Raw genomic sequence first — 24959 nt, forward strand, 5'->3', positions numbered from 1 at the left:
CAGCCAAATGTTCTTCCCTAAGCTACATTCCCTTCTTCCTTATTTCCTTCAGTTAGTCGCATGGAATAAATGGGTTATCAGATTAACCAGCCAAAGAAACAGCAACAATTTTCACCTGACACAATGGAAGTTGACTTGAAAATCTCAGTAAGATAACTGGTGGAGTTTCCCACAATGTCCACCAGCAGTGCTGTAAAATCTAGGAAAATAAAGAGAAAAGATTTTGACATCGCAATATTGTCCTTTCTCCCCGTAGAAGACAATATCTACAGCTCAGGGTTGAACGGTGGAATTCTTGAGGGATCTCTGAACTTGGATGTTTATTTTGATTTTAATTTTAATTCCATTTATATCCCGCCCTTCTCCGAAGACTCAGGGCAGCTTTACAAACTTAGCAGTAGCCTTCATTCTATGTATATGCCTGCTTATTAGGGCTTTCACACACACCCCAAGCAGCATTATTATAAAGCCAGCTTAATTGCCCCCAACAATCTGGGTCCTCATTTTACCTACCTCGGAAGGATGGAAGGCTGAGTCAACCTTGAGCCTGGTGGGACTCGAACCTGCACTAATTGCAGGCAGCTGGTGATACTTAAGGAGGCATTAGCCCACTGCTCCACCCAGGCTCTTGGTTGTTTGCTTGCAGACATTTCATTACCCAGCTAGGTAATATCATCAGTGTTTGTGGTTACCAGGGCTTTTTTTCTCATAGAACTCTCAGAACGGCATTCCGGCACCTTTTTTTTTGCAAGCAAAAAAAAGCCTTTTGGGGGGCTTTTTCTCTCACCCTTCGCTCGCAAAAGCCCCCCCCCACTCACTCACACTTTGCTCACAAAAGTCTCCAGTCGCTCTCACTCACTCCTCCGTCTCTTTCAAAGGCACCTCGTTCAGTCTCTCCCCCACTCTGTCTCTTTCAAAGGCCTCTTGCTCGCTCGCTCACTTACTGCCCCATCGCTTCCAAACGCCATTTGCTCGTTCACACACTCACTTACTGCCCCGTCGCTTCTAAATGCTTCCAAATGCTTCCAAATGCCATTTGCTCATTCACTCACTCACTGCCTCGTCGCTTCTAAATGCTTCCAAACCCCACTTGCTCACTCACTTACTGCGTTTGGAAGTGACGGGGCAGTAAGTGAACGAGTGCCAGGGCCAGAGGCCATCAGCTGTTTGGCACTGGAGACACTGGATGGCCCGATGTAGCGCTCCATGGCTGGGGTGTCTTCAGCTGGTGTCAGGGACAGTGCCGGAGGCCATCAGCTGTTCAGCTCCAGAGATTGCTGCCATGAGGAACACAGCTCTGGGTCGGGGTTCAGAGCAGCTCCGGGTGGGGGCTCAGCATGGGCTGTGGCGTGGCAACTGCAGGGAGGGGAATCCCCACGGCGGCTGTGGGGAGCAGAATCCCCGTGGCCTGTGGCTTCAAGCTGCAGGGGAGGGGGTTCAAAGGACAGGCGGCAACACCGTAGCAAGAGAGGGTTCTTACAGACACCAGCATCGCTCCCAGTGACAGCACCTCTGAGTTCCGGCAGCTTTTTTTTTTTTAGAAAAAAAACCCTGGTTGTTGTTGTTGTTGTTAGCTGCGAAGTTGTGTCCGACCCATCGCGACCCCATGGACAACGTTCCTCCAGGCCTTCCTGTCCTCTACCATCTTCTGGAGTCCATTTAAGCTCACACCTACTGCTTCAGTGACTCCATCCAGCCACCTCATTCTCTGTCGTCCCCTTCTTCTCTTGCCCTCAATCTTTCCCAGCATTAGGCTCTTCTCCAGTGAGTCCTTCCTTCTCATTTGGTGGCCAAAGTATTTGAGTTTTAGCTTCAGGATCTGGCCTTCTAAAGAGCAGTCAGGGTTGATCTCCTCTAGGACTGACCAGTTTGATCGCCTTGCGATGTTACCATACTAAAAAGCAGAGACATCACCCTGCCAACAAAAGTGTGTATAGTCAAGGCTATGGTCTTCCCAGTTGCAATGTATGGCTGTGAAAGTTGGACCATAAGAAAGGCTGAGCGCCAAAAGAATTGAGGCCTTTGAACTCTGGTGCTGGAGAAGACTCCTGCGAGTCCCTTGGACTGCAAGGCGATCAAACCGGTCAGTCCTAGAGGAGATCAACCCTGACTGCTCTTTAGAAGGCCAGATCCTGAAGCTAAAACTCAAATACTTTGGCCACCTAAGGAGAAGGAAGGACTCACTGGAGAAGAGCCTCATGCTGGGAAAGATTGAGGGCAATAGAAGAAGGGGACGACAGAGAATGAGGTGGCTGGATGGAGTCACTGAAGCAGTAGGCCTGAGCTTAAATGGACTCCAGAAGATGGTAGAGGACAGGAAGGCCTGGAGGAACATTGTCCATGGGGTCGCGATGGGTCGGACATGACTTCGCAACTAACAACAACAACAATGTTGTTGCTAAGTTACTGCAAGCAAACATCCAAGTTCAGAATTCCAGTTTTCTTTCTAAGGTCAAAGCAATGAAAGTGTGGATTCAAGAACCTAAAAGACAAGTTGCAATAAACATGTTTGCATAAGACCTATGGACTAAGCCTGCTACTTTCACCTTGGAAAATAAACTGTTGTGGGATCACTGAACACAAAGGTTAATTTACATGATTCAGAACTTGCTACCTGTTTCAAGTTTTCAAGGCTGTTTAAACATGTGGCATTCCTTTGTTGGGAGTAAATTCCTGCTGTACCATACTTTTTCTCTTTTTAATTTCTTTCATAGCAGGCTATGAACCGGATCTCCTAAGCTCAGGGTAGGACTACTATACTGACATATGAGATTTTCTAATAAATTATTGCTTCAAGTTCCCCCCCCCAAGGGATCATTTGAAAATCTATTTTGCATGGAGAAAATATGGTAATGGTGATTTTCGAGTGACTTCAGTTCATCAAATGCTAATAACTTTAATGTTGATATATATTGTTTATGGAAATCTATTCTATTCTTAACAAGCAAAAAATGCCAACACCTAACTGGGTTTATAAGACAAAAGAAACAATTAGGAAGAATGTTTTCTTTTTTTTTACTTTTCCACCTCTTAGTGCCAATATATTGCCTGTATGAAACTAAAGACTGAAAAATTACCTCTCTTTTGAACTTCTCCTATTCCATAACTTGCCTGTTAAGTCATTAGTCCTGTTGTTTAAGCAATAGCAGTACCGGGTAGAGAACTTGGTAGGATCTATGTTCCTTAAGCTGGATACTGCAAAGAAAAAAATATTATGGAACATAAAATCTTATCCACCAAAAGAATAAGAGAGCCAGTTTGGTTAAGGTGTTGGATTAGAAACCAGGAAACTGTGAATTCTAGTCCCACTTTAGGCATAAAAGCTAGCTGGGTGACTTTGAGCCAATCAACAGGAGACAGTGCATTCTAGTACTGCCTTAGGCGTGAAAGCCAACTGGGTGACTTTGGGCCAATCATCAGGATACAATCCCATTTTAAGTATGAAAGCTAGTTGGATGACTTTGGGCCAATCACCAGGAGATGGAGAGTTCTAGTCCTACCTTACGTATGAAATCCAGGTGTGTGACTTTAGGCCAATCACCAGGAGACTATGAGTTCTAGTCCTACCTTAGGTATGAAAGCTAGTTGGGTGACTTTGGGCCAATCACTAGGAGACTGAAAGTTCTAGTCCCACCATAGACATAAAAGCCAGCTGGGTGACTTTGAGCCAGCCCAACTTGCTTCACCGATTTGTTGTCATAGGTATAATTGGAGGAGGAAGGAGTATTAGGTATTTTACCACTTTGAATTACCGGTACTTATAAAATTAACAAAGACAGGATATAAACAAACACACAAAGAAGCAAAAACTCTATTAGGTCCCAATTATCATTAACTTACTGTTGTAGAGGACAATGGACACTTTGTGGAAGGCATATGAACTGTAAGATACAATGCTCAGCAAAGAGAAGAATTCTTTAGTTCCTGTGGAAGTACAATTTAAAAACAATCACCCTGCTCATAATTAACAGCCGCATGGAAACTAATTTTCTATCCCTCTTATGCATGGTTACTAAAATGACTTGTGAATATTTAGGCACCACGGGAATCCATAATACATTTCACTCCCCGAGGTTCTGATAAAATTTATTCTCTGGAATCCCTGGTGACTGGAGAATAAAGACACTGCCATGTCAGCAACCCAGAAAGAGATGGAGAATTGACAGATAGGACTCAGACCTGGGATAGATTTGAGGGAAACATGTGGAGCACAAAAATGCTTGCAAATAAACATTTATGGGGCTTGCAGGTGCAGTGCATGCATTCTTTAAATATTGTCATGTTCCTAGTGATGCCATCAGATTTCTAACTTTGAAATGTCAAAACATAACAGAGTTATTTTACATTCATTTGGAAGTTGGTCTACATTGTATAGAAGCCGTGTTGGCACAGTGGTTAGAATGCAGTATTGCAGGCTAACTCTGCCCACTGACAGGAGTTCGATTCTGACTGACTCAAGGTTGACTCAGCCTTCCATCCTTCCAAGGTGGGTAAAATTAGGACCGAGATTGTTGGGGGCAAGATGCTGACTCTGTAAACTGCTTAGAGAGGGCTGTAAAGCATGGTAAAGCCGCATATAAGTCTAAGTGCTATTGCTATTGCTATATTTTCTTGGTAAGGACAAGAGGTTAGAGCAGGTTTTTGGCCAATGGCTTCACTTCATATGCATTTCTCTTTTTCCTATTTCTTTGTCTGCTGGTTGAATGTGACTTATCAAAGAGAAAAAAGTAGTCAAATGAGAAGCTACCTCTGAGAGCGGTGTTTAGCATGCCATTTACCATCCCCGTCAGGTTCAGCGCTGCCAGATCAACCAATTTTGCAGGGAGCTCTGAAAAAGGAAAAATACATATAGTCCTTGATTTGCAACCATTCATTTAGTGACTGTTCCAAGTTATAACGGCACTGAAAAAAATGACCTATGACCATTTTTCACACTTACGACCATTGCAGCATCCCCATGGTCATGTGATCAAAATTCAGATGCTCAGGCCACTGGCTCATATTCACCTTTGCACCCATTCAGGGCAAGCATGCAATGTCAGCATGCACGTAGAAAAGGGTTTGCACTATGGCCATGAAACATTGTTTGCTTTACTTTGACATTTCTCCTCCAGCAGTTTGGCAGTTCAATTCTGACCGGCTCAAGGTTGACTCAGCCTTCCATCCTTCCAAGGTCAATAAAATAAGGATCGAGAATCCCAGTGGTGGCATTCAAATACCTGAACAACTGGCTGTCTTTTTGGATGCAGGCCTGGGCCTCCAAGGCCTAGAATGGACTTCTGGAAGTGGCATCCATGCACTTCCATCAGGCCGTTCTAGGCCTGGGAGACCTAGAAAGGACTTCTGCAAGTGGCATCCATGCACTTCCGGCAGGTTGTTCTAGGCCTAGAAGGCCTCCTCCAGGCCTCCGAGGCCTAGATCGGACTTCCGGAAGTGGCATCCATACACTTCCAGTGGATCATTCTAGGCCTGGGAGGCCTTCTCATGACCTCCGAAGCCTAGACTGGACTTCCAGAAGCACTGTGCATTAAGCTGGTTCTCCGAACTCAGCAAAATTTAGCTACCAGTTCTATTGAACTGGTAGGAACTGGCTGAATCCCACCACTGGTTGTAAAGCACCATGAAGAAGTATATAAGTCTGCTATTGTTTTCTCCTTCCCTTGTCAATTTTATACCGCTGAAGATGTTGATGGTTTTGTGTGTGTTCTCTAGTTGGTTTTTATTATGACAAAGGTGTCATTTACATATCGGATCTGGTCTTATCAAACATCTGTCTGTCCATCTGTCTATCTATTTTTATCTATTTAATTCATACACACAAACATACACTCACAAACACAAAAGTGCCTATCTATTTAGTTCATAGACACACAAGTGGTATATGTTTGTGTGAAGGTACAAATGTTCATGTATAAAACCAGAAATAACAGATCACTAAAGTAGGTCAGCGAAGCTAAAGATTTTGTAAATCTGGCTGCATATTTCTTACTGACTACTTAGTCATATAGTAAGTAATCCCATAATCAATTTGGTAGAATAAATTTTGTTTCTGCTCATGGGAAAGTCATCTCAAATCCTTAAATGGCCTCGAATGACTACCAGACAAGAATTAAAAAGAGCAATAAGCAGCTGTACAAAAATATTTACAGTCTGCTTGCAATGTCAAAGGGAACCCTAATTTTCCTACAAAGCTATTATTGATTATTGTCTAGTTCTCCCATCTTTGCAACAATTCTGCCATTTCTAATTCAGAACAAGCCTGCAGAAAGACAAGGAGGAAATGAATTCCCTGAGAAGAATTTACCTGCGGTAGCCATTACAACAACTCGCTCTTCTTTCTTATTTTCTCTCTTTGTGCTTGCAGCTACAAAAACAAAATGATATCAATTTCAAAAATAGACTCCTGAGAAAATGTGTCCTTTATGTCCCTCTCTATTAAAAAAATAATGATAGTGTATAAAATATCTTGTTTGAAAACAGTACTTTATTAGATGCGGAATCAAAATTATGGCGTTCGTAATACAATTTGCTGAGGGGGTGGAATGAACACTACACCAGGTAAATGAAAATTTCAGCTACTACATTTGTCCAATGTTCCAATTTCATTAATATTAATCTTGGTTAGTTTTTCCCCTCGATGTAGCATGTGGGTTTAGCCCACCGCTTTTGGCTAGTTTGTGATTCAATATTTTGTGAGGCAAGGGATTGCAGGGTGGTTAAAAGAAAAAATATGTATTCTGTGAGCCCACAACATAACTCTATTGTGAAAACACAGCCATAGCTTGTTACTTACCTAAGCTAGATATAAAGCAGAAGTATAAAAAGATGATGAATAAATTAATACCACCACGCAGGGAAAACAATGGCATTTTGGAATCTGCTTTTCTGAGAAATTATCTGGAGAAAGAGAAGAGAGACAGTGAATCTGACAGAAAAGTCTTAAGCAAAATGGCTGTTGTTTATTATTCCATTAACGGAAACACTGCTGCAATGAAAAGAGATAGCATTATTATTATTATTATTATTATTATTATTATTATTATTATTATTATTATTATTATTATTATTATTATTTTGCTTTGCATGTACACTGAGTGCTCCTGTACTGGAGAAAAATTCCTTGTGTGTCAAATTACATTTGTCCAAATAAAGTTCAATTCAATTCAATTCGTACATTACCCCCCAGTTTCCTCTTTTCCCAAGCTGATGCCTTTTGAATGTCTGCAAATCATTCATTCATTCATTCATTCATTCATTCATTCATTCATTTATATTTGTAAAATTTATTGGCTGCCCATCTTACCACTGTGTACAGTAACTTTGGATGGCTTACAATCTTAGAGAGGTACAGTACATATACACATATACATATACATAAACATATACATAAACTTAAGAGCCTGTGGCCTAGAGGTTAAAACAACTGCCTAATGTGCAAAGCAGCCCAGGTTCGAATCTCAGAAGGGTGTGGCTGGCTGATGAAAGCAAAGAAGCTTGAAATAGCTATATCAGTCTCCCTTTAATTCTTTGTTAGCAATCCAAATTTAATACATATACTCCCTTTTTAAAACTCTGTAATCACTTAATTTGGGATATCGTTGGGGTGACTGTATGGAGCTGAGTGTTTGCTGGCCAGGTGCCCTTCCTGACACCCAGGTGGAGTTCGCAGCGTACATACATACGTACAAATAAGTTAATGTTAAATTAGTTGGAACATTCCTTCTTTCCCAATCCAGAAAACCCACAGGATCTTCTCCTGCATCTCTTCACCAGTTGCTATGCTGAGCACAGCACAGCACCACACCATGCCACACCAGAGCGAAGATATCAACCTTCATTTCATCATACACCAAAGATAATCCTTTTACAGCAAAAGATTGCTGAAGGCAGACTAGTAATTGTACATGGGGGGAAAAAAGAAGATAATCACTTTAGGGATATTCTGCATGAATCAGTTTCAGATCTGAAGCAATCATCTATATCCCTGGATCTCCGAAGGACAGCTAAGTTGCTCTTAAGCTATCATCAGGGCACAATGGATTCACAGATCAAAAGGCATGATTAAAATAAAATCCCTGGTCAGGTTGCTTTCTAGCTGCTGCAAAATAGCCTCTCTGTTTGGCAGGACAATTATCCAAGTCTGAATTATTGGGGCATTTGGGAATGAATGAAAGATAAAGGCCAAAGAAGATGTCTTTGAAGTTCTATCGCCAGGAAAAATGAATCTGTCTATCAGAAGATGTTTCTCGTCTGTTCAAGTCATGTTCTGAGCATTTTGATCTGACTGAACCATTTCCCCAGTTTGGAATATTATGAATTGTTCATGAAAACAGTCTGCAAGCATTTTAAAGAAGGATCTCATATTCTGGGGAAGTAAAGTTAATCTGCACTTTTTATTTTTTTTTTTCAGGAAAGGAGTTAAGACCAGACCTTTCGACTGCTTTTATTTGGTTTTCAAAAATCCATTATTTTATTTCATTCGCTAACCTAAATATCCCACGGGCCAAAAGGTGGTGTATAAATCAAAATGAAAAAAATGAGAAATAAATAGACAACAGGGAGGAAGGAAGGAAGGAAGGAAGGAAGGAAGGAAGGAAGGAAGAAAGAAAGAAAGAAAGAAAGAAAGAAAGAAAGAAAGAAAGAAAGAAAGAAAGAAAGAAAGAAAGAAAGAAAGAAAGAAAGAAAGAAAGAAAGAAAAACTCTTAAAAGGCCAAAGAGTAAGGGCACTTGTGGAGAAGGGTCAAAAGAGTCCAATGCTGGTTATGAAACCCAACCTCTTTATATATAGGCCCTTTTGGCTTTTTTGACACACATCCCACCCCATGGATGCCCCTGAAAAAGAGAAAACCATTTGAGGACCGGAAAGTTTCCAGCACTTTTTCAATCTTTTATGGAAATAAAATAGGAAATTAGAGAGAGAATAGCATGGGGCGCTCTGGGGAGGCCAAGGCTAGCTGAGAGACATGTTAAACAAAAGCAATTGACTGTGCAAGATATTGTTACATTTGTTGGCAGAACCTTAGGGTAAGATGACCAGGGTCCTCCCCTTTGAGTAATAAAAGCTCTTCTTCTTCTTCTTCTTCTTCTTCTTCTTCTTCTTCTTCTTCTTCTTCTTCTTCTTCTTCTTCTTCTTCTTCTTCTTCTTCTTCTTCTTCTTCTTCTTCTTCTTCTTCTTCTTCTTCTTCTTCTTCTTCTTCTTCTTCTCCTCCTTCTCCTTCTCCTTCTCCTTCTTCTCATAATCATAATCATAATAGTAAAGTTGGAAGGGGCCTTGGAGGTCATCTAGTCCAACCCCCTGCTCAGGCAGGAAACCCTATACCATTTCAGACAAATGGCTGTCCAGTCTCTTCTTAAAAACTTCCAGTGTTGGAGCATTCACAGCTTCTGGAGGCAGGTTGTGTCAAGGGAGATACCAAGTTCTGCTTCTTGCTCTTCTGGCAGCTTCAACCATTGTTAGTTGTTGTTTCGATGTGGTCTCTCCACCTCTTTCTGGGTTTGCCTCGTATTCATTGACCTTATCTTCTTTTTGCATATGCCAAAGCAGTAGTTGCTCACCCAAATATTAGCCTTTCAAGGGAGTCCATACAAGCAGCACAAAGACAGAAGGGCCAGATCTGTCTTTATTGTAAGGCTCCTTTGAAAGAGTGTTGTATGTCTGAAAGTGCTCTTCCAGGCCGTCACCTTTACTCTCTTGAAAAGTAGGGGAAGTCTCCTCTGAGACACTTTCTCCATCCCTTTTCTTTCAGACTCAAATTTCTTTTATCAGACAACTATCTGGGCTGTGCCTCTTTCTCCTGTCTTCCAGCGTCAGCTAGTCCTCGACTTATAACTGCTTGATGTTTCAATAGACGCCCCGAAAGATACTTATGATCCAGTTCCGACAGCCGCCCCACAATCCCCCCATTGTCACATGACCATATTTAGGGCACTCAAAAACTGACCCACATTTACGGTCATTTGCAGTTCCCTGTGTCCACATGACCACAATTTACCTGTACAACATTTTGACCAAAGACCACCATTTTCTTTTCTTTTTTTCTTTTTTCTTTTTTTTTGTGGCAAAAACACCCCAAAGTGAACAATGGATTTGCTTAATGACTGCCGTGTTTGCTTTACAACCACTGTGTTTGCTTAATGACGCTGCAAAAAAGTTCCCAAAAACAGGCTGATCACATGACATCACAACTGACAATTATATTGAACAGGCTCCATTTCTGTCATAAATCAAGAACTACCTGTACATCAAACCACATGGGAGATGGATATATAAATAACTGTAAAAATACAAAGAGGATGCATAAGTCCATTTTTTTTTCTTTTTGCACACAGATATCTCCACTGGATTTTTAAGTGATGTGCCAAATCTGTACTCCAAAATTAGACAGGGCAAAGATAGGAATGAATTATCATTGAATTAGTTTTAAACGCAAATTGGCATTAGCAGTAATAACACTGCAGAAAAATAGATTTTAGTGACCATAACCACAGTTTGATGAGTAGCAAGATACACGACTTGCATTCTTATATCTTGCAATGATAGCTAAATTTCAATCAGAATAGAGCTGGAGGGGACCTTGGAGGTCTTCTAGTCCAGCCCCCTGCTTAAGCAGGAGACCCTTTACAATTTCAGACAAGTGGCTGTCCAGTCTTCTCTTAAAAACTTCCAGTGATAAAGCACCCACAACCTCTGATGGCAAGCTGTTCCACTGGTCAATTGTTCTTACTGTTAGAAAATTTTGCCCTAATTCCAGATTGCTTCTCTCCTTGATTAATTTCCACCCATTGTTCCTTGTCCTGCCCAATGGTGCTTTGAAAAATAAATTGACCCCCTTCTTCTTTGGGGCAGCCCCTCAAATATTGGAACACTGCTAACATGTCTCCCCTGGTCCTTCTTTTCTCTAGACTAGCCAAACCCAAATCCTGCAATATGATGACAAAAACTGGATGCAGTGCTCTCCACCTGTGGCCTTACTAAGGCTTTAGTTTAGTTTAGTTGCCCATTAAAAACAATTAATACAATACGTTTATAAAAACCCCAAAAATACAGCAATAAAAAACCCCAGCAATCCCCCATCAGGCCAGGCCGGCTTGTTCGAATAGAAATGTTTTCAGATCGCGGCAAAAGGAGCGAAGATCGGGCGCCATCCGGAGCTCCACCGGTAACTGATTCCATAGCTCCGGAGCGCCCACAGAGAAGGATCTCCCCCTGGGGGCCACCAATCGACATTCTCTGATCGGTGGCACCCTGAGGAGTCCCTCTCTGTGGGAACGCACAGGGCGCAGGGAAAACAATACTCATATTTTACAGGAAGTATATCACATATCTGTGATATTGCAACTATATTAGTCAGGCTCGCCAACACTCTTTCCTGAAATCAGCCTCCGCACAACCTCTGTTGCATATCACCTGTATCCATTTACCTTCCTCCTTTTCTATACTAAATTGGCATATTATTGATTAAGCTATAAAGACAGATGTGGATATAATACAAACTATAGAGCAATATAGATTCAATCTAAAACTAAGGAGAAATTTCCTGACAGTGAGAACAATTCAATCAGCGGAACAAATTGCCAGAAATTGTGGGTGCTCCATCACTGGAGATTTTAAAGAAGAGATTGGACAACCATTTGTCCAAGAATGGTATAGGATTTCCTGCTTGAGCAGGAGATTAGACTAGAAGATCTCCAAGGTATACAAATTAAATTAATAAATACCGTAATAAATAAATAAATAAATAAATAAATAAATAAATAAATAAATAAATAAATAGGTACCTTCCAACTCTGTTATTCTCTTCTATTATTATTACTTCCCAAAGTGAATAAATTACTCCAAGTGGTTTAACTTCGGATCAAGACACACAATCCCATTACCCATCACAATAGGGACATTGCAATTAACTTAAAGATTGCCATGGGTACTAAAATATATTTTAAAATCTCCCAAAGTATTCCTATTAAGACAAAACTTGAAAAGATTACCAAGGCTAATTTCTTGAAATCACAAAGAGATCATTAAATTGTATTATTTTTATGATACAGATAGTCCTCAAGTTATGACGCGAATGTTTGAAGTTATAAGATAGGGACTTATGAGCAGTCCTCAAAGTTCATTTAGACTTTCTGATAAACAATTCTGGACAATGAAGGAGAAAGATACTGCTATAGGGATTTCTTATGGAGTTAGACTAATGTTTTCCAACCTTGGCAACTTTAAGACTTCAACTCCCAGAATTCCCTAGCCAATTGTTGTTTTTTAGAAATACATTTTAAGTGTATTTTGTGTCAAATGCAAACCCCATTTGGTATTTTGATAGCTATTTTCGCATCCTTATTTGAGCGCAACATGTTTTACTCCTCCAGTAAACATATATAGATTTAAAAGGTAGACATACAAATCATCTCATTTTGTGTTATTGTTAAATGAAGAACATTTTAAGCCACTACATATTTTACTATAGGGAATCCAACATAAATTATTTTATTCAAACCCATTCTTTATTCAGAAACAAATACAATTAATTTTTCAGCCTTTTAATCAGCAGCAGACATTTTATACTTCCAAAAACTTCTAAACCAATAAGATTTAATTTTATGAGCTTTAACATTCTTTATATATTTCAGGTTGAAATTTTGCAAGACTTCAAAAGTTTGCTGTTTTTCTCCCAAAACCCTTCTATAAAAATTAAGACCAGTTTAAAATTATTTCAAGAAGCCAGAAAATTATTGTTCATTTCAAGAGAATTATTTCTTGAAATTATTAATAATTCAATTTCTGGAATCATTTATTTTTAGAGAATTATTTCAAAATGTAAAAGGTTTGCTTTTTAATTCTTGTTTGTTGTTTTTTTTATTAAATCAACCTTTAACATTGACTTAGAAGTATGTGTGATTTTTCAAAAATTTTCCTAGTCATTTAATGCTTCTCTTTGAATGGAGACCTCAACAAGCAAAGAAATTATAGTAAACAACGTAGTAAGAAGAATCTTCTCTGCCAATTTTCCTGTCTTATTTTGATCTGTCCTATTTTGATATTAAGCTGGGGAGAAAAAAAAAGGCCACCAGCCACCATTTCAGGTTCATTTCAAAAAAAGGCAGATGGAAAGAAGTATCAGCAACTCATTTCTAGAATATGATTCTATTTTATTTCAACTCAACAGATCCTAGAATTTAAGGTGTAGTGTTCAAATCGACCTCTTTGGGCATGTTTGTTTAAAATGTTCACCTCCCAGAGCTCCACTCCAAGGCAGACAGGCAGCTAAGAAGTAGGAAATATAAACAAAAATAAATATTTTAAGAGTCTCCGTGGTACATATTTAGAATCTGGGGAACTTTCAAGGCACAGCTAATTTATTTTGAAATCGTGCTGGCTTAGAACTTTTTTTCACCCTTCTTCTTCTTCTATCCTATCTTCAAATCTTTTCAGTTTCAGCTTACCTGGCTTAGCGGCTGTGAGCTGGCGTTGACAAATTCTTGCACACGTCGTCTATCAGCAGGACAACCACTGGATGAAAGAGAACCAGGCTGAAAAGCAGTGAGTTTGATAATCTTCTAAAAGAAGAAAAAATAGGTTGTCTTTGAGCAAAGGAAGTTGCCCAAAAGGATGCAGAAGAAGTTTTGAAGGATACCTGCCAAGCGAGACAAAATCCTTGTGGCACCAACTTGAGTGAGTCTCTCAATGGGACCTGAAACCAGTTGGCAGCTATTCCATTCCCTGGAAAATAGGATGGTGTAGCTTCTTTTCCACACTGGTTAAAGAGACAGTGTCCCTGCGTGTCATCACTTTGGACAGTCAGATGGTGACTTTGGGGAAAAAAAGGGTTTTCAATGCCATGGCTTTGTTTTACTTCCAAAACATTGTTCACATCCTTGTAAGCTCATGATTCCGAGTAGACGTAATCCAACATTCTACCACCCTCTCCAGTTTCCACAAGAAAGGAAAACCTGTTGAGTGTAATGGTTAAGGCAGCAGTTGGAAGGAAGGAAGGAAGGAAGGAAGGAAGGAAGGAAGGAAGGAAGGAAGGAAGGAAGGAAGGAAGGAAGAAGGAAGGAAGGAAGGAAGGAAGGAAGGAAGGAAGGAAGGAAGGAAGGAAGGAAGGAAGGAAGGAAGGGGAAGAAAGAGGAAGGAAGGGAGGAAGGAAAAGGAAGGAAGGAGAAGAGAGGAAAGAAGGAAAAAGGAAGGGACGGAGGGAAGGAGGGAGAAAGGAAAAAAGGGAGGGAGGAAGGAAGAGAGGGAGGAAGGAAGGGAGGGAGGGAGGGAGGGAGGGAGGGAGGAAGGAAGGAAGGAAGGAAGGAAGGAAGGAAGGAAGGGAGAAACATGGCCAGCAACAAGGAATGGACCCAGTTACAGTGGAGATGTGTGCACTGTTGGTAGATTTGAAAGAACAGGTTAGAGACAGGCCCTCACAGACAAAGCCTATCTATATAGTTTCTGGGAGTTAAACATAACGTGAAGACACACCATCCATATCACAGAAGGGGTTGGGAGCCTCTGTAGGCCATGAGCATCTCGGGAGAAACTGCCGCATTTTTAGAATAACAGTATACAGGTAGGCCTCAGCTTACACCCATTCGTTTAGTGACCATTTGAAGTTAAAAAAACAGCACTGGAGGAAAAAAAATGACATGACCCTTTTCCATGCAGCATCCCCATGGTCACGCGATCAAAATTCAGACACTCGGCAACTGACTCATATTCATGACGGTTGCCGCGTCCCGGGATCACCTTTTGCGGCCTTCACTTATGACTACAATCGGGAGCGGAATTTCCATTGCTAAGCCAGGCGACTGTTAGCTGAGTTACACCTGATTTCATGCTTGAGCAGGAGGTAGGAATAAGTCTCTTCCAACTCTGTTACTCTTTGCTCTGTAGCCAGCTGGGGAATTCTGGGAGTTGAAGTCCGCAAGTTTTTAAGTGGCCACGTTTGAGGACCACCACCACCCGCCTTACCCCATTTGCTCTTGTTGGTGGGGTGGGTGCCATCCCAGACCAAACAATATTCTTTGATCAAGCTCTTTTAAGCTATCTAAACTATATCTTGGAAGGCAAATCTGTCACTGTTAAGATACCCCCTTGAAGGTTTCAGTTATCACTGACGGCCTGTTTGTCATCTCCCCGTGGAACAAAGCAGGATAATTACGAATCCTTATAACTGAGAAAGAAAGGCAGTTTCTGGACCCTTGTCCTGACGGTTTGATGTCTGGATGAGTAGATCATCTGACTTTCAGCAGGATTCCCAGCTTTGCCCTGATAGCTTCCCTGTTGCGCTCCGCAGTGTTTTGCTAAATTGCGGTATTGTTTGATTTCATCCAGGGACCCCACAAAGCCTTATGAGATGAACAGTGCACTATCTATGACAGCCCTGCTCAAATGAATGAGCGCAGAGCACTTTCTCAGGGCTATAAATTTAACTTCCTTGTTTTTTAATTCAAGAGACAAGGGATGATTCAGCCAAGCGCGAGAGGAAGGAATCAAGGAAGTGATTCCCACTCTTATTCTATTAAGGGAGGGAAGAAAGTGCGCTGGTTCGAAGCACAAAATACACTGTGAAACAGCAAAGAAAAAGTAGCTAAATTTGCTTTTGAACTGCGTAGAGTTAGGTGGTTACTGGAAATAAAACAGAATAATTTTTAACTGGGGAGGAAAGTCTTCAGTTTGCATCTGTTCTGTACCAGCCTGCTATCGGCCCTGCAGAAAAGGCAGGGACAACCCCTTTACAAACGGCAAGAGGCTGGAATTAAGCCTGCCAAATTTATTAAGATAAAACAGAGCAAAACAAGACACCAACCGTGAAACAGGAGCTATGAAACAGGAACTAATCAAGCGGTTGCCTTCAGCAAACCAGCCCTCCCACGCATTCCCCTTTTATACAGTTCATGGTGTGGCTTCTCTCTGCCTCCTTCCGAGGTGCCCCATTGCCTTCCTCTGTTTAGTCCTGATTGACTGCCTCCTGCGTTGGGCGTCCTTGAACAGGGCCAGCTGTGGGTCATCTTCATCCACGCTGTCAGGCTCACACAGCTGGGTCTCCGTCGTGACCAGGTGGGAGGGGCCTGGCTGAGGGCTCTCATCAGCAAGATCTTCAACCCCCTCAGCAAGCTCTTCAACACCCCCCTCCTTCTCTGAGTCATCCGACCCAACTGCCGAACCCACAGGCTGACCCTGAATCACAACAGCATCTGAACTGCTTGTTTTCCTAACTCCCTTACGCAGTATTCTATATTCTGTATTCTAAAGTTTCAACACTTGAGGTATAATGATGGTGTGTAAACAGAGTTGTACAGATTCACAGACTATGGTGGCTGTGCCCAATTATTCGGTGGTTTTGGCTGACAGTTTAGAAAGAAGCGAGAAGATTTCCTAACCATTGTTACAATAAATATTGCCTTTGGTTCCTTGACAATGTCCCTCAATGCACATACAGTAAATCAATGTAACAACGAAAAACAATTACGGCCTTGCTGCTCGCTGCTAACGTTTTATTATCACAAAACACCGCAAAACTACAATACGTTTTTCATTGAATTGGGGGGGGCAGGTTTTCAAATGTGGGTTTGGCCGGGGAGGATTGCAGGAAGTAGAGAAATGAACACAACAAAGAATTGTGGGGGAAAAATCTGGAATAACAAACATCAGAATGTAAACCCCGTGTATATAGCCACTATTGTTCCCAATATATTTAATTATTTGTTGGATTGGCTGCCATCAAGTTGATGTCAGCTGTCAATGAACACAAAGATTTTCTCCAGGGCAATTTGTCCCCAAAGTTGGCTTTTCATCTCTTCCCCACAGAGCCCCTGTCTTTACTTCTGGTTATCCTCTCCTTCTCCAGAGAGAGAATGTCTGAGGTAATATCCACACAAAATATACAGGTAGTCCTTAATTTGCGACCGGTTGCGTAGTGACCATTTGAAGTTAAGACTGACCTCCCTGGGGCTACTTAAGCCCAGATTACAACTTCCAAAAGCCCCCCCTTCCCCCCTCCCCACATGGTCACTTGATGGCATTTTGGGCACTTGGCAACTGGTCTGCATTTACAACTTTTTGCAGTGCCCCATAGTTGTATAACCAATAAAAGAGAATATATGAAGTTCACAGCCAATCTGTGCGGTCCTTGCTGCCCTCTGAGCTTGGTTGTTTTCTTGCAGACGTTTCATTACCCAGCTAGGTAACATTATCAGTGCTAGAAGGGAGTGGGATTTGCTCTGAGTTGATATACAAGTGGCTTGCTCCTCTCCCTTCTAGCACTAATGATTTTTCATTTCTAAAATGAAATGTCTCCAAAAAAAAACCAGCTAAGTTCAGAGAGTACCGAGAAACCCACCGTCATATATATATTCTTTGTTAGCAAGCCAAAAAATTTACATATATATATATATATATGTGTGTGTGTGTGTGTGTGTGTGTGTGTGTGTGTATGTCAAATACTTTAACTATTTAGTCTCCCTTAATTCTTTGTTAGTAATTTACACACACACACACACACACACACACACACATATATATATGTGTGTGTGTGTGTATGTGTATATATATATATATATATATATGTATATATATATATATATGTATGTATGTATGTATGTATGTATATATGTATATATGTATATATGTATATATATAAAAGCACCCATTCATATAATGGACTCTCATAATTGTTTGAGGGGCTGCAGCACCAGAGGGCAGGACAAGAAACAATAGTTGGAAACTGGTCAAAGAGAGAAGCAACCTGGAATTAAGGAGAAACTTCCTAACAGTGAGAACAATAAGCCAGTGGAATGGCTTGCCTTCAGAAATTGTGGGCGCTCCATCACTGGAGGTTTTTAAGAAGAGGCTGGACAGTCACTTGTCTGAAATAGTATAGGTTCAAGCAGGGGGCTGGACTAGAAGACCTCCAAGGTCCCTTCCAGGTCTATTCTGTTCCTTTCCTTTCCATTCCATTCCATTATCAGGTGAGAGAGAGAGAGAAATACACAGAGGGAATGTGTATGGTTTGAACATTTCCCGGAGAAAAAGTGCAGAAGAAAATCCAGATGCTCAGTTCTTCGAAGTCTCCCTACTTGGTTGTGTAATATTTACAAAATCCCTCTAAACTGCAAGTAACTTAAATGTCCACTGTTTTATTAATCATTGGTGCAGGTGTGTTTAAAAGCAGAATGTAATTTTTTTATTTAATTTTTTTAAAAAACCAGGTAAGAACAGTTATTTGCATAACGTACAGTAAGTATATACATCCGTATGTTGAAACTAACTGATTAAAGTTGTTAAAATGCTAAACGGAGCTGAAATGTAAATGACACGTATCATTTAAAAATTTCATGGAATAATATTAGGAACAGTCCTAAAGGTCACCTGTACACAGGTTATGTTCCCTTATCAGCCAAAACCTGATAAGCAAGAAGAAATGTTTTTTTTAAGTGAGCAAGGCACAAAAATATGAGTTATAACTGGCTTTAAGTAGGAAATTCAGGAATAAACCTAGCCCTTTTAAACCCTAAGGAATTGTAACTACAGTATAATGGAAGAATTTAGAGAATAATTTAGAAATTTAGAATTTGAAGAGCCTGGTATTTGAAATACTTTACCATAATTATTTTATTTAAAGAAACGTTGCATTTTGGATTTCACACTGACTGAAAGTTTAGCAATGTTGTTCCTTTTGTCTTCTCAGTGATTGGAAGGCAAAAAATGTCAGAGGATCTGCTGTAGCTTTCATTCTTCTGGATGCACCAAGTTGCGATGTAAACATTCCTCAGCCCTTTGCCTGTGTTTGGATATGCAAAAGATAAAAAGAGACTGAAGAGCTGTGAGGATACTTCTAGGAGGCTAATTTTCATCTTAATCTGAAGGTAAGAGATCCATTTCTTTGTTGATACATTGCAAGGCCTTTACAATGCATTGATCGTTTTGTGTTTTGCTATTTTCGAATTCCTAAAAAATGGACCATCATTGAGTTATTTGCACAATGATATCAAGGTCTGTGAGATCTCAGTTACTGCCCCAGAGCTCATAGTAGCAGGGGATAGGGTAGATCACAGGTGCCAAACATGATCACGTCACATGATGTGTCCTGACGTATCCTGATGTTTTTTGCCTTTGTGGAGATGGGGTGGGTGTGACTTGCATGTGACACATCCAGTCTGTGGGCTGCCAGTTTGACACCCCTGGGGTAGATGAATCCATGGAGGGCTAAGTGGACCTGCCTACATCTCTAGAGATGAAGAAGTAGGAAATGATCAGGCTGAGCTTGGGGGGGGGGTGTCAAGTGCATCATCAGTCTGAAGTCCCTTCGCTCCCACAAAAGATCTAGGTCCAGCCCTCCTTGAATTCCATTGATTCTTATCTACCGCCAATTTGGCTTGACCAACAGTAGGCCATCAGATCCTTGTTTATTATTATTATTATTATTATTATTATTATTATTATTATTATTATTATTATTATTATTATTAATTTTATTTGTATACCGCCCTTCTCCCGAAGGACTCAGGGCGGTGAACAGGGTAATACATATTAAAAAACAAGATACAAAATTTAAAAATGATTAAACAAATGCCCATGAATAAGTTAAAACACATTAAAAAAATAGATTAAAACAGATTAATAAAACCCAACCCCATCCCATCAGGCCAGGCCAGCTTGTTCGAAAAGGTAGGTTTTGAGATCGCGCCGGAAGGAGCGGAGGTCAGGCGCCATCCGGAGCTCGACCAGAAGATGGTTCCATAAATCCGGCGCGCCCACAGAGAACGCCCTCCCCCTGGGGGCCACCAGTCGACATTCTTTGACCAGTGGCACCCTGAGGAGGCCCTCTCTGTGGGAGCGTACTGGGCGGAGGGAAGTTGACGCCGGCCGCAGGTGCTCCCCAAGGTATTCCGGACCCATGCCATGTAGGGCTCTGTAGGTCATTACCAACACCTTGAATTCTTATATGTATGGAATAAAAAGTAAAGATAAAGGGTTCCCCTGCCCAGTTGTGTACGACTTTTGGGGACAGTGCTCATCTCTGTTTCTTAGCCGAGGGAGATAGTGTTGTCTAAAGACACTTCCATGATCATGTAGCCAACATGACGATATGCCAAGGTGCACACAATGCTGTTACCTTCCCACTGAAGTTATGCCTATTTATCTACTCACATCTGCATGGTTTCAAGCTGCTAGGTTGGAAAGAGCTGGGGTGAGTAACAGGAGCTCACCCCATTGCACAGCACTTGGGTCTCAAACCTGGGCTGTCAGCTTTCCAAATGACAGGCTCAGTGCCTTTAACTGCTGAGCCAGTATCCCCTTCATGGAATAAACTTGTACTCATTTTTTATCTAACCCTGACTCCTCATAGCTCGCGACTGACATAAGGTGCCTCCTGTAATGGCTTCCACATTTAAAAGATGGCTTCAGATGCAAAGAGGGAGACATCCACATACCACTCTCTGCACTACATTATAGAAATCATTGGATGGAATATGGGTGGAATCCAACATCTGCTCAGGATCCAATAAAGAGAGGGCTGTTATATTTCTGGGTCATGTACAGACAGTGACATGTTCATGATTTTGTGTAGGGCTTTAAGAGAGGAAAAGAACTATTTGTGTCAGATACCCACATAACATTTTTGGAAGTGCTATCATATATCCATTCAATCTGTTACTCACAAGGCTAAACCAACAATTGTCCCTCCATCTCTCCTGGAGAGAATCACAACCAAGGTAGAGGCAAATATTTATCTCATATTCTTTGGAAAGCTTGCTTGTCTTGATGCAACCTAACAACACATTTCTCCTTTTAGCGGCTGTGTCACATGGCTGACTCACAGCTTTTATCCACTTGGGCTGTGCGGTAGTTCAAATTCAGGCTCAAAATGGTGTCTTGGAGCATGTGGGAGTGTGAATGTTGCACCTCCCTGCAACATTACAAGGGAGATGTACTTTTCCTAAGATATTTAAGGAAGGAGATCTCAGCATCTTTCTGGGTCCTTGGCACTGACTTCAAACTCCCTTATAGATAGGAGATTTTGTTCTCATATTCAGTCAAAAGTAGCCTTCCTATAACTTAATATGCATTATTTTTTTTCCTCCATTCTCGGATGAGAGACACCAAGTCTTGACCTTCTCTAGGAGACTTTTGTAGCCACCATGTGCAAACCTGTCAATCTCTGCTCATTGGATTTTGTTTTTAACCCTGGATTAGTTTCCTGGACCTTCTTCATTTCCTCTTAATACATGCCAAGAACTTCAAGTGAGAAGTTGGGTCAAAGAAGAACACAATGACACTGTCAGTGGGCAGGATTGGAACATATACAGTTAGTTGATGTAAGGGCATCCACAGGGGGTGGGGGACAGTTATTGTATGTATGTCTGTAAAAGAGTGGCAGAAACTGCGGGCGGAGTTAAAAGAGGGATCAGCCTAGAATCCCTACATAGCCACAAGCAGACTAAGTCCAACCTCTCTTGAATTCTATGGACCTTTATCTAACTCCAAGCAGGCGATAACACTTATTTGAGAAGATTCCTGGTGCATAGGATTTTAGAAATAAAAGAGTTGAATTGGACCTTCATGTGTAGACCTGGTCTTTTCCAACCTGAAACTATCCAGCCAGCTGGTGTAAAATAGGGCAAGTACATGATTCATGTCATTTTTGTATCATGTCACAAGTGACTTCACCATGGTTTCTTCTGATGCAGCCTAAAACTGCATTTGCCCACTTCTCATCACATCACACACTCTTAATGTTTGTTAGAAAGATCAAGAATTATATATTTAATTTGCAGACAACTAGTATTCTGAATTTTTTTTTATATACCCCTGCAATTATTGAGCAAGCAATTTCCCTATCCTAGCCCTATAGTAGTGGCCAAAATTGTGGAAACCTTTTGGGAAAAGCATACACTAGAAATGCCACCTTTGGTAAAGTTTCCACCGATTTTTCTTCTATAATTTTTTTATAACTGTAGCCTTGTTCACTTAATACTATTTTTTTTAATCCCATTTATATCCCGCCCTTCTCCGAAGACTCAGGGCGGCTTGCAATTTAAAGCACAAATCAATGTGCTTAGCAATAGCCTTCATTGTATGTATAGGCCTGCTTATTAGGGTTTTCGTCCCCGCCCCAAGCGGCATTATTACAAAGTCAGCTTATTGCCCCCAACAATCTGGGTCCTCATTTTACCTACCTCGGAAGGATGGAAGGCTGAGTCAACCTTGAGCCTGGTGGGACTCGAACCTGCACTAGTTGCAGGCAGCTGGTGTTACTTAAGGAGGCATTAGCTCACTGCTCCACCAAGGCTCTTTTACATCACTTTCTGAGCAACCAGTCAACTCTTTGCGCCATTACTTTAATTTTATTACGTTTTACGAGCTCACTAAATGAAAGAACACCAAACAAACCCCCAACCCACTTGATAGTGATCACCTAACACACTGACAAATGTCCTCCTCTCAGCTTCAATACACGACATCAATACCTGAACCCTACTGTGCTCTGATTGGCTCATTGCTGAAACAAGATGACAGCCGATTGGCTCCCTAAACACTCATGCTCATTGGCTACAATCAGATGAAAGAAACCTACCTGATATCAAACCTAAGCAAGTTGTGCTTCCTTTTTTTCTGGTTATTTGGCTATAAATTTTCATAGAATACAGATAATTGAACAAACTTTGTTGCATTACATTCTTGATTAAATCATCTTTCCATTGATACATAGTTTTATGGTACTATTCCAAAAAAAAGTGATGTTATTAGCCATCAAACCTCAAAAATACACTTTTCCCAAAAGGTTTCCACAATTTTGGATTGAATGTTTGTTCCCTTAATAAGGAAACCTTTCACATACACGTAGTCCTTGACGTACGAGCACATCTGAGCCCAAAGTTTCCGGTGCTAAGCAAGATGATAGCTAAGTGAGTTTTGTCCCATTTTATGACCTTTCTTACCACAGTTGTTAAGTTAGGAACACCGTCGTTAGGTGAATCTGGCTTCCCCATTAACTTTGCTTGTCCGCTCAACCCTGACCCTGAGACGCTGCAACTGTCATAAATATGAGTCAGCTGCAGAGCCTCTGAATTTTGATCATGTGACCATGAGATGCTGCAATGGTTGTAAGTGTGAAAGATGATCATGTCACTTTTTTCAGTGCCGTTGGAACTTCAACGGCCACTAATTAATGGTTGTAAGTTGAGGATTACCTGTGTATAAGCGTATCACATCTGGGGAACTGTGCTTCTGCTTCATTTGGAGTCAGGTTTTACTCATTACAAGCAAGTACATGAATTCCAGGGTGTTCTGTACCAGCCTGCTACCGGCCCTGCAGAAAAGGCAGGGACAACCCCTTTACAACCGGCAAGAGGCTGGAATTACGCCTGCCAAATTTATAGCTACAAAAACAAACAAGACACGAACCAAGAAACAGGAGCTTTAAGAAACATGAACCATCCGAGTGGTTGCCTTCAGCAAACCAGCCCTCCCAGACATTCCCCTTATATAGAGTTCAGGGCGTGGCTTCTCTCTGCCTCCTTCCGAGAAGCCCCATTGTCTTCCTCTGTTTACTCCTTTGACTGCCTCCTGCGTCGGGCGTCCTTGAACAGGGCCAGCTGTGGGTCATCTTCATCCACACTGTCAGGCTCACACAGCTGGGTCTCCGTGGTGACCAAGTGGGAGGGCCCTGGCTGAGGGCTATCATCAGCAAGATCTTCAACCCCCTCAGCAAGGTCTTCAACACCCCCCTCCTCCTCTGAGTCGTCCAACCCAACTGCCGAACCCACAGGCTGACCCTGAATCACAACACAGGGGAGGAAAATTGAAGAGTTGCCTTGCTTCCTGGCCAGTGATCAATAAAGGAAAAAACTTCCAGAAAGGAAAGGGAAGCCCAAGGAGATTCTACCTCTTCATTTGTGAATACAACCTTCTAGAAAGCTATTTAAAATGGAACCCTGCAAACATCTGGGATGCTCTTTGACTGTGGAAACATCCTGGATTAGATTATATGTTCAAATGGCGACTCTTTATGGCAGTGCTTCTCAACCTTGGCAACTTTATAAGACGTGTGGACTTCAACTCCCAGAGTTCCCCAGCCATGGTTACGTCTAGTAAATTGTATTATCCTGTAGGTGCCTACGGTGGTGTAAGTTGGACCTTAATTAAGCAAGACAGGAAGAAAATTGAGCTGGGGGAGGCTCCTGCGTATTCCTTGGATAGCAGAAGTAACTAACAAGCAAGTACTGGAGAACATAACACCAGACATGTCACTAGAAGGAAAAAACACAAAATTGTGTCTCGTTTATTTTGACCAGGTCATGCAAGGGAATTCACTGGAGAAAGTAAAGTAATTATGTTTGAAAGAGTTAGTGATAAGAAGGAAACCAGGCCGTCAAAGAAAAGGGTGGAAGACACCATCAAAGCGGACACCAAGCAGAGCATAGAACAACTCAAAGACGTAGGGCAAGACTGGAAGATGTGGAGACACCTGGCCCATAGAATCACCAAGAGTCGGACATGATTGAATGGATAACCTCATCATCATCATCATCAAATTGTATATTGAAAGCCTCTGGGACAGTATATCTCAACCTTGGCAATACCTCAACCTTAGTTTGGATTTCAACTCCCAGAATTCCCCAGCCACGATTCAGTCTAGTAAATTGTATATTGAAACCCTGTAAGGCAATGTTTCTCAGTCCTGGCAACTTCCAGAGGTGTGTCCCAAAGAAGCTTTCTTTCAAAAGGCAACTGGAGTTTCCTGTTTTGCTTGAAGACATTTCACTTCTCATCCAAGAAGCTTCCTGAGTTCTGACTGAATGGTGGAGAATGGAAGGATTTATATGACAACCATGACCTGGATGACTGAGAATCTGCATAGACATTCAAGATGTGTGGATTTCAACTCTACGGATTCCCCAATTCTGAGAGCTGAAGTCCATACATCTTGAAGTTGCTGAGGTTGAGAAACACTGCTTTTGGAATAAGAGTA

General features: G+C 41.4%; 1 protein-coding gene across 1 annotated transcript in view; it reads right to left on the reverse strand.

Annotated features, from left to right (window-relative positions):
• The window catches only part of HHLA1 (HHLA1 neighbor of OC90), a gene marked incomplete at both ends in the record, with an annotated part of 41690 nt that extends 20821 nt beyond the window's left edge, over positions 1-20869 (reverse strand). The window contains 6 exons of the mRNA XM_081323593.1: positions 116-199; positions 3112-3195; positions 3841-3924; positions 4748-4828; positions 6305-6364; positions 20806-20869. Of these exons, the coding sequence (XP_081179719.1) occupies positions 116-199; positions 3112-3195; positions 3841-3924; positions 4748-4828; positions 6305-6364; positions 20806-20869 (457 nt within the window). The remainder of the gene's footprint in view (positions 1-115; positions 200-3111; positions 3196-3840; positions 3925-4747; positions 4829-6304; positions 6365-20805) is intronic.
• Between the last annotated feature and the right edge of the window lie 4090 nt (positions 20870-24959).

Source organism: Vipera berus (assembly GCF_964194415.1).
Source record: "Vipera berus genome assembly, chromosome: 3".
NCBI classification, from domain to species: Eukaryota; Metazoa; Chordata; class Lepidosauria; order Squamata; family Viperidae; genus Vipera; species Vipera berus.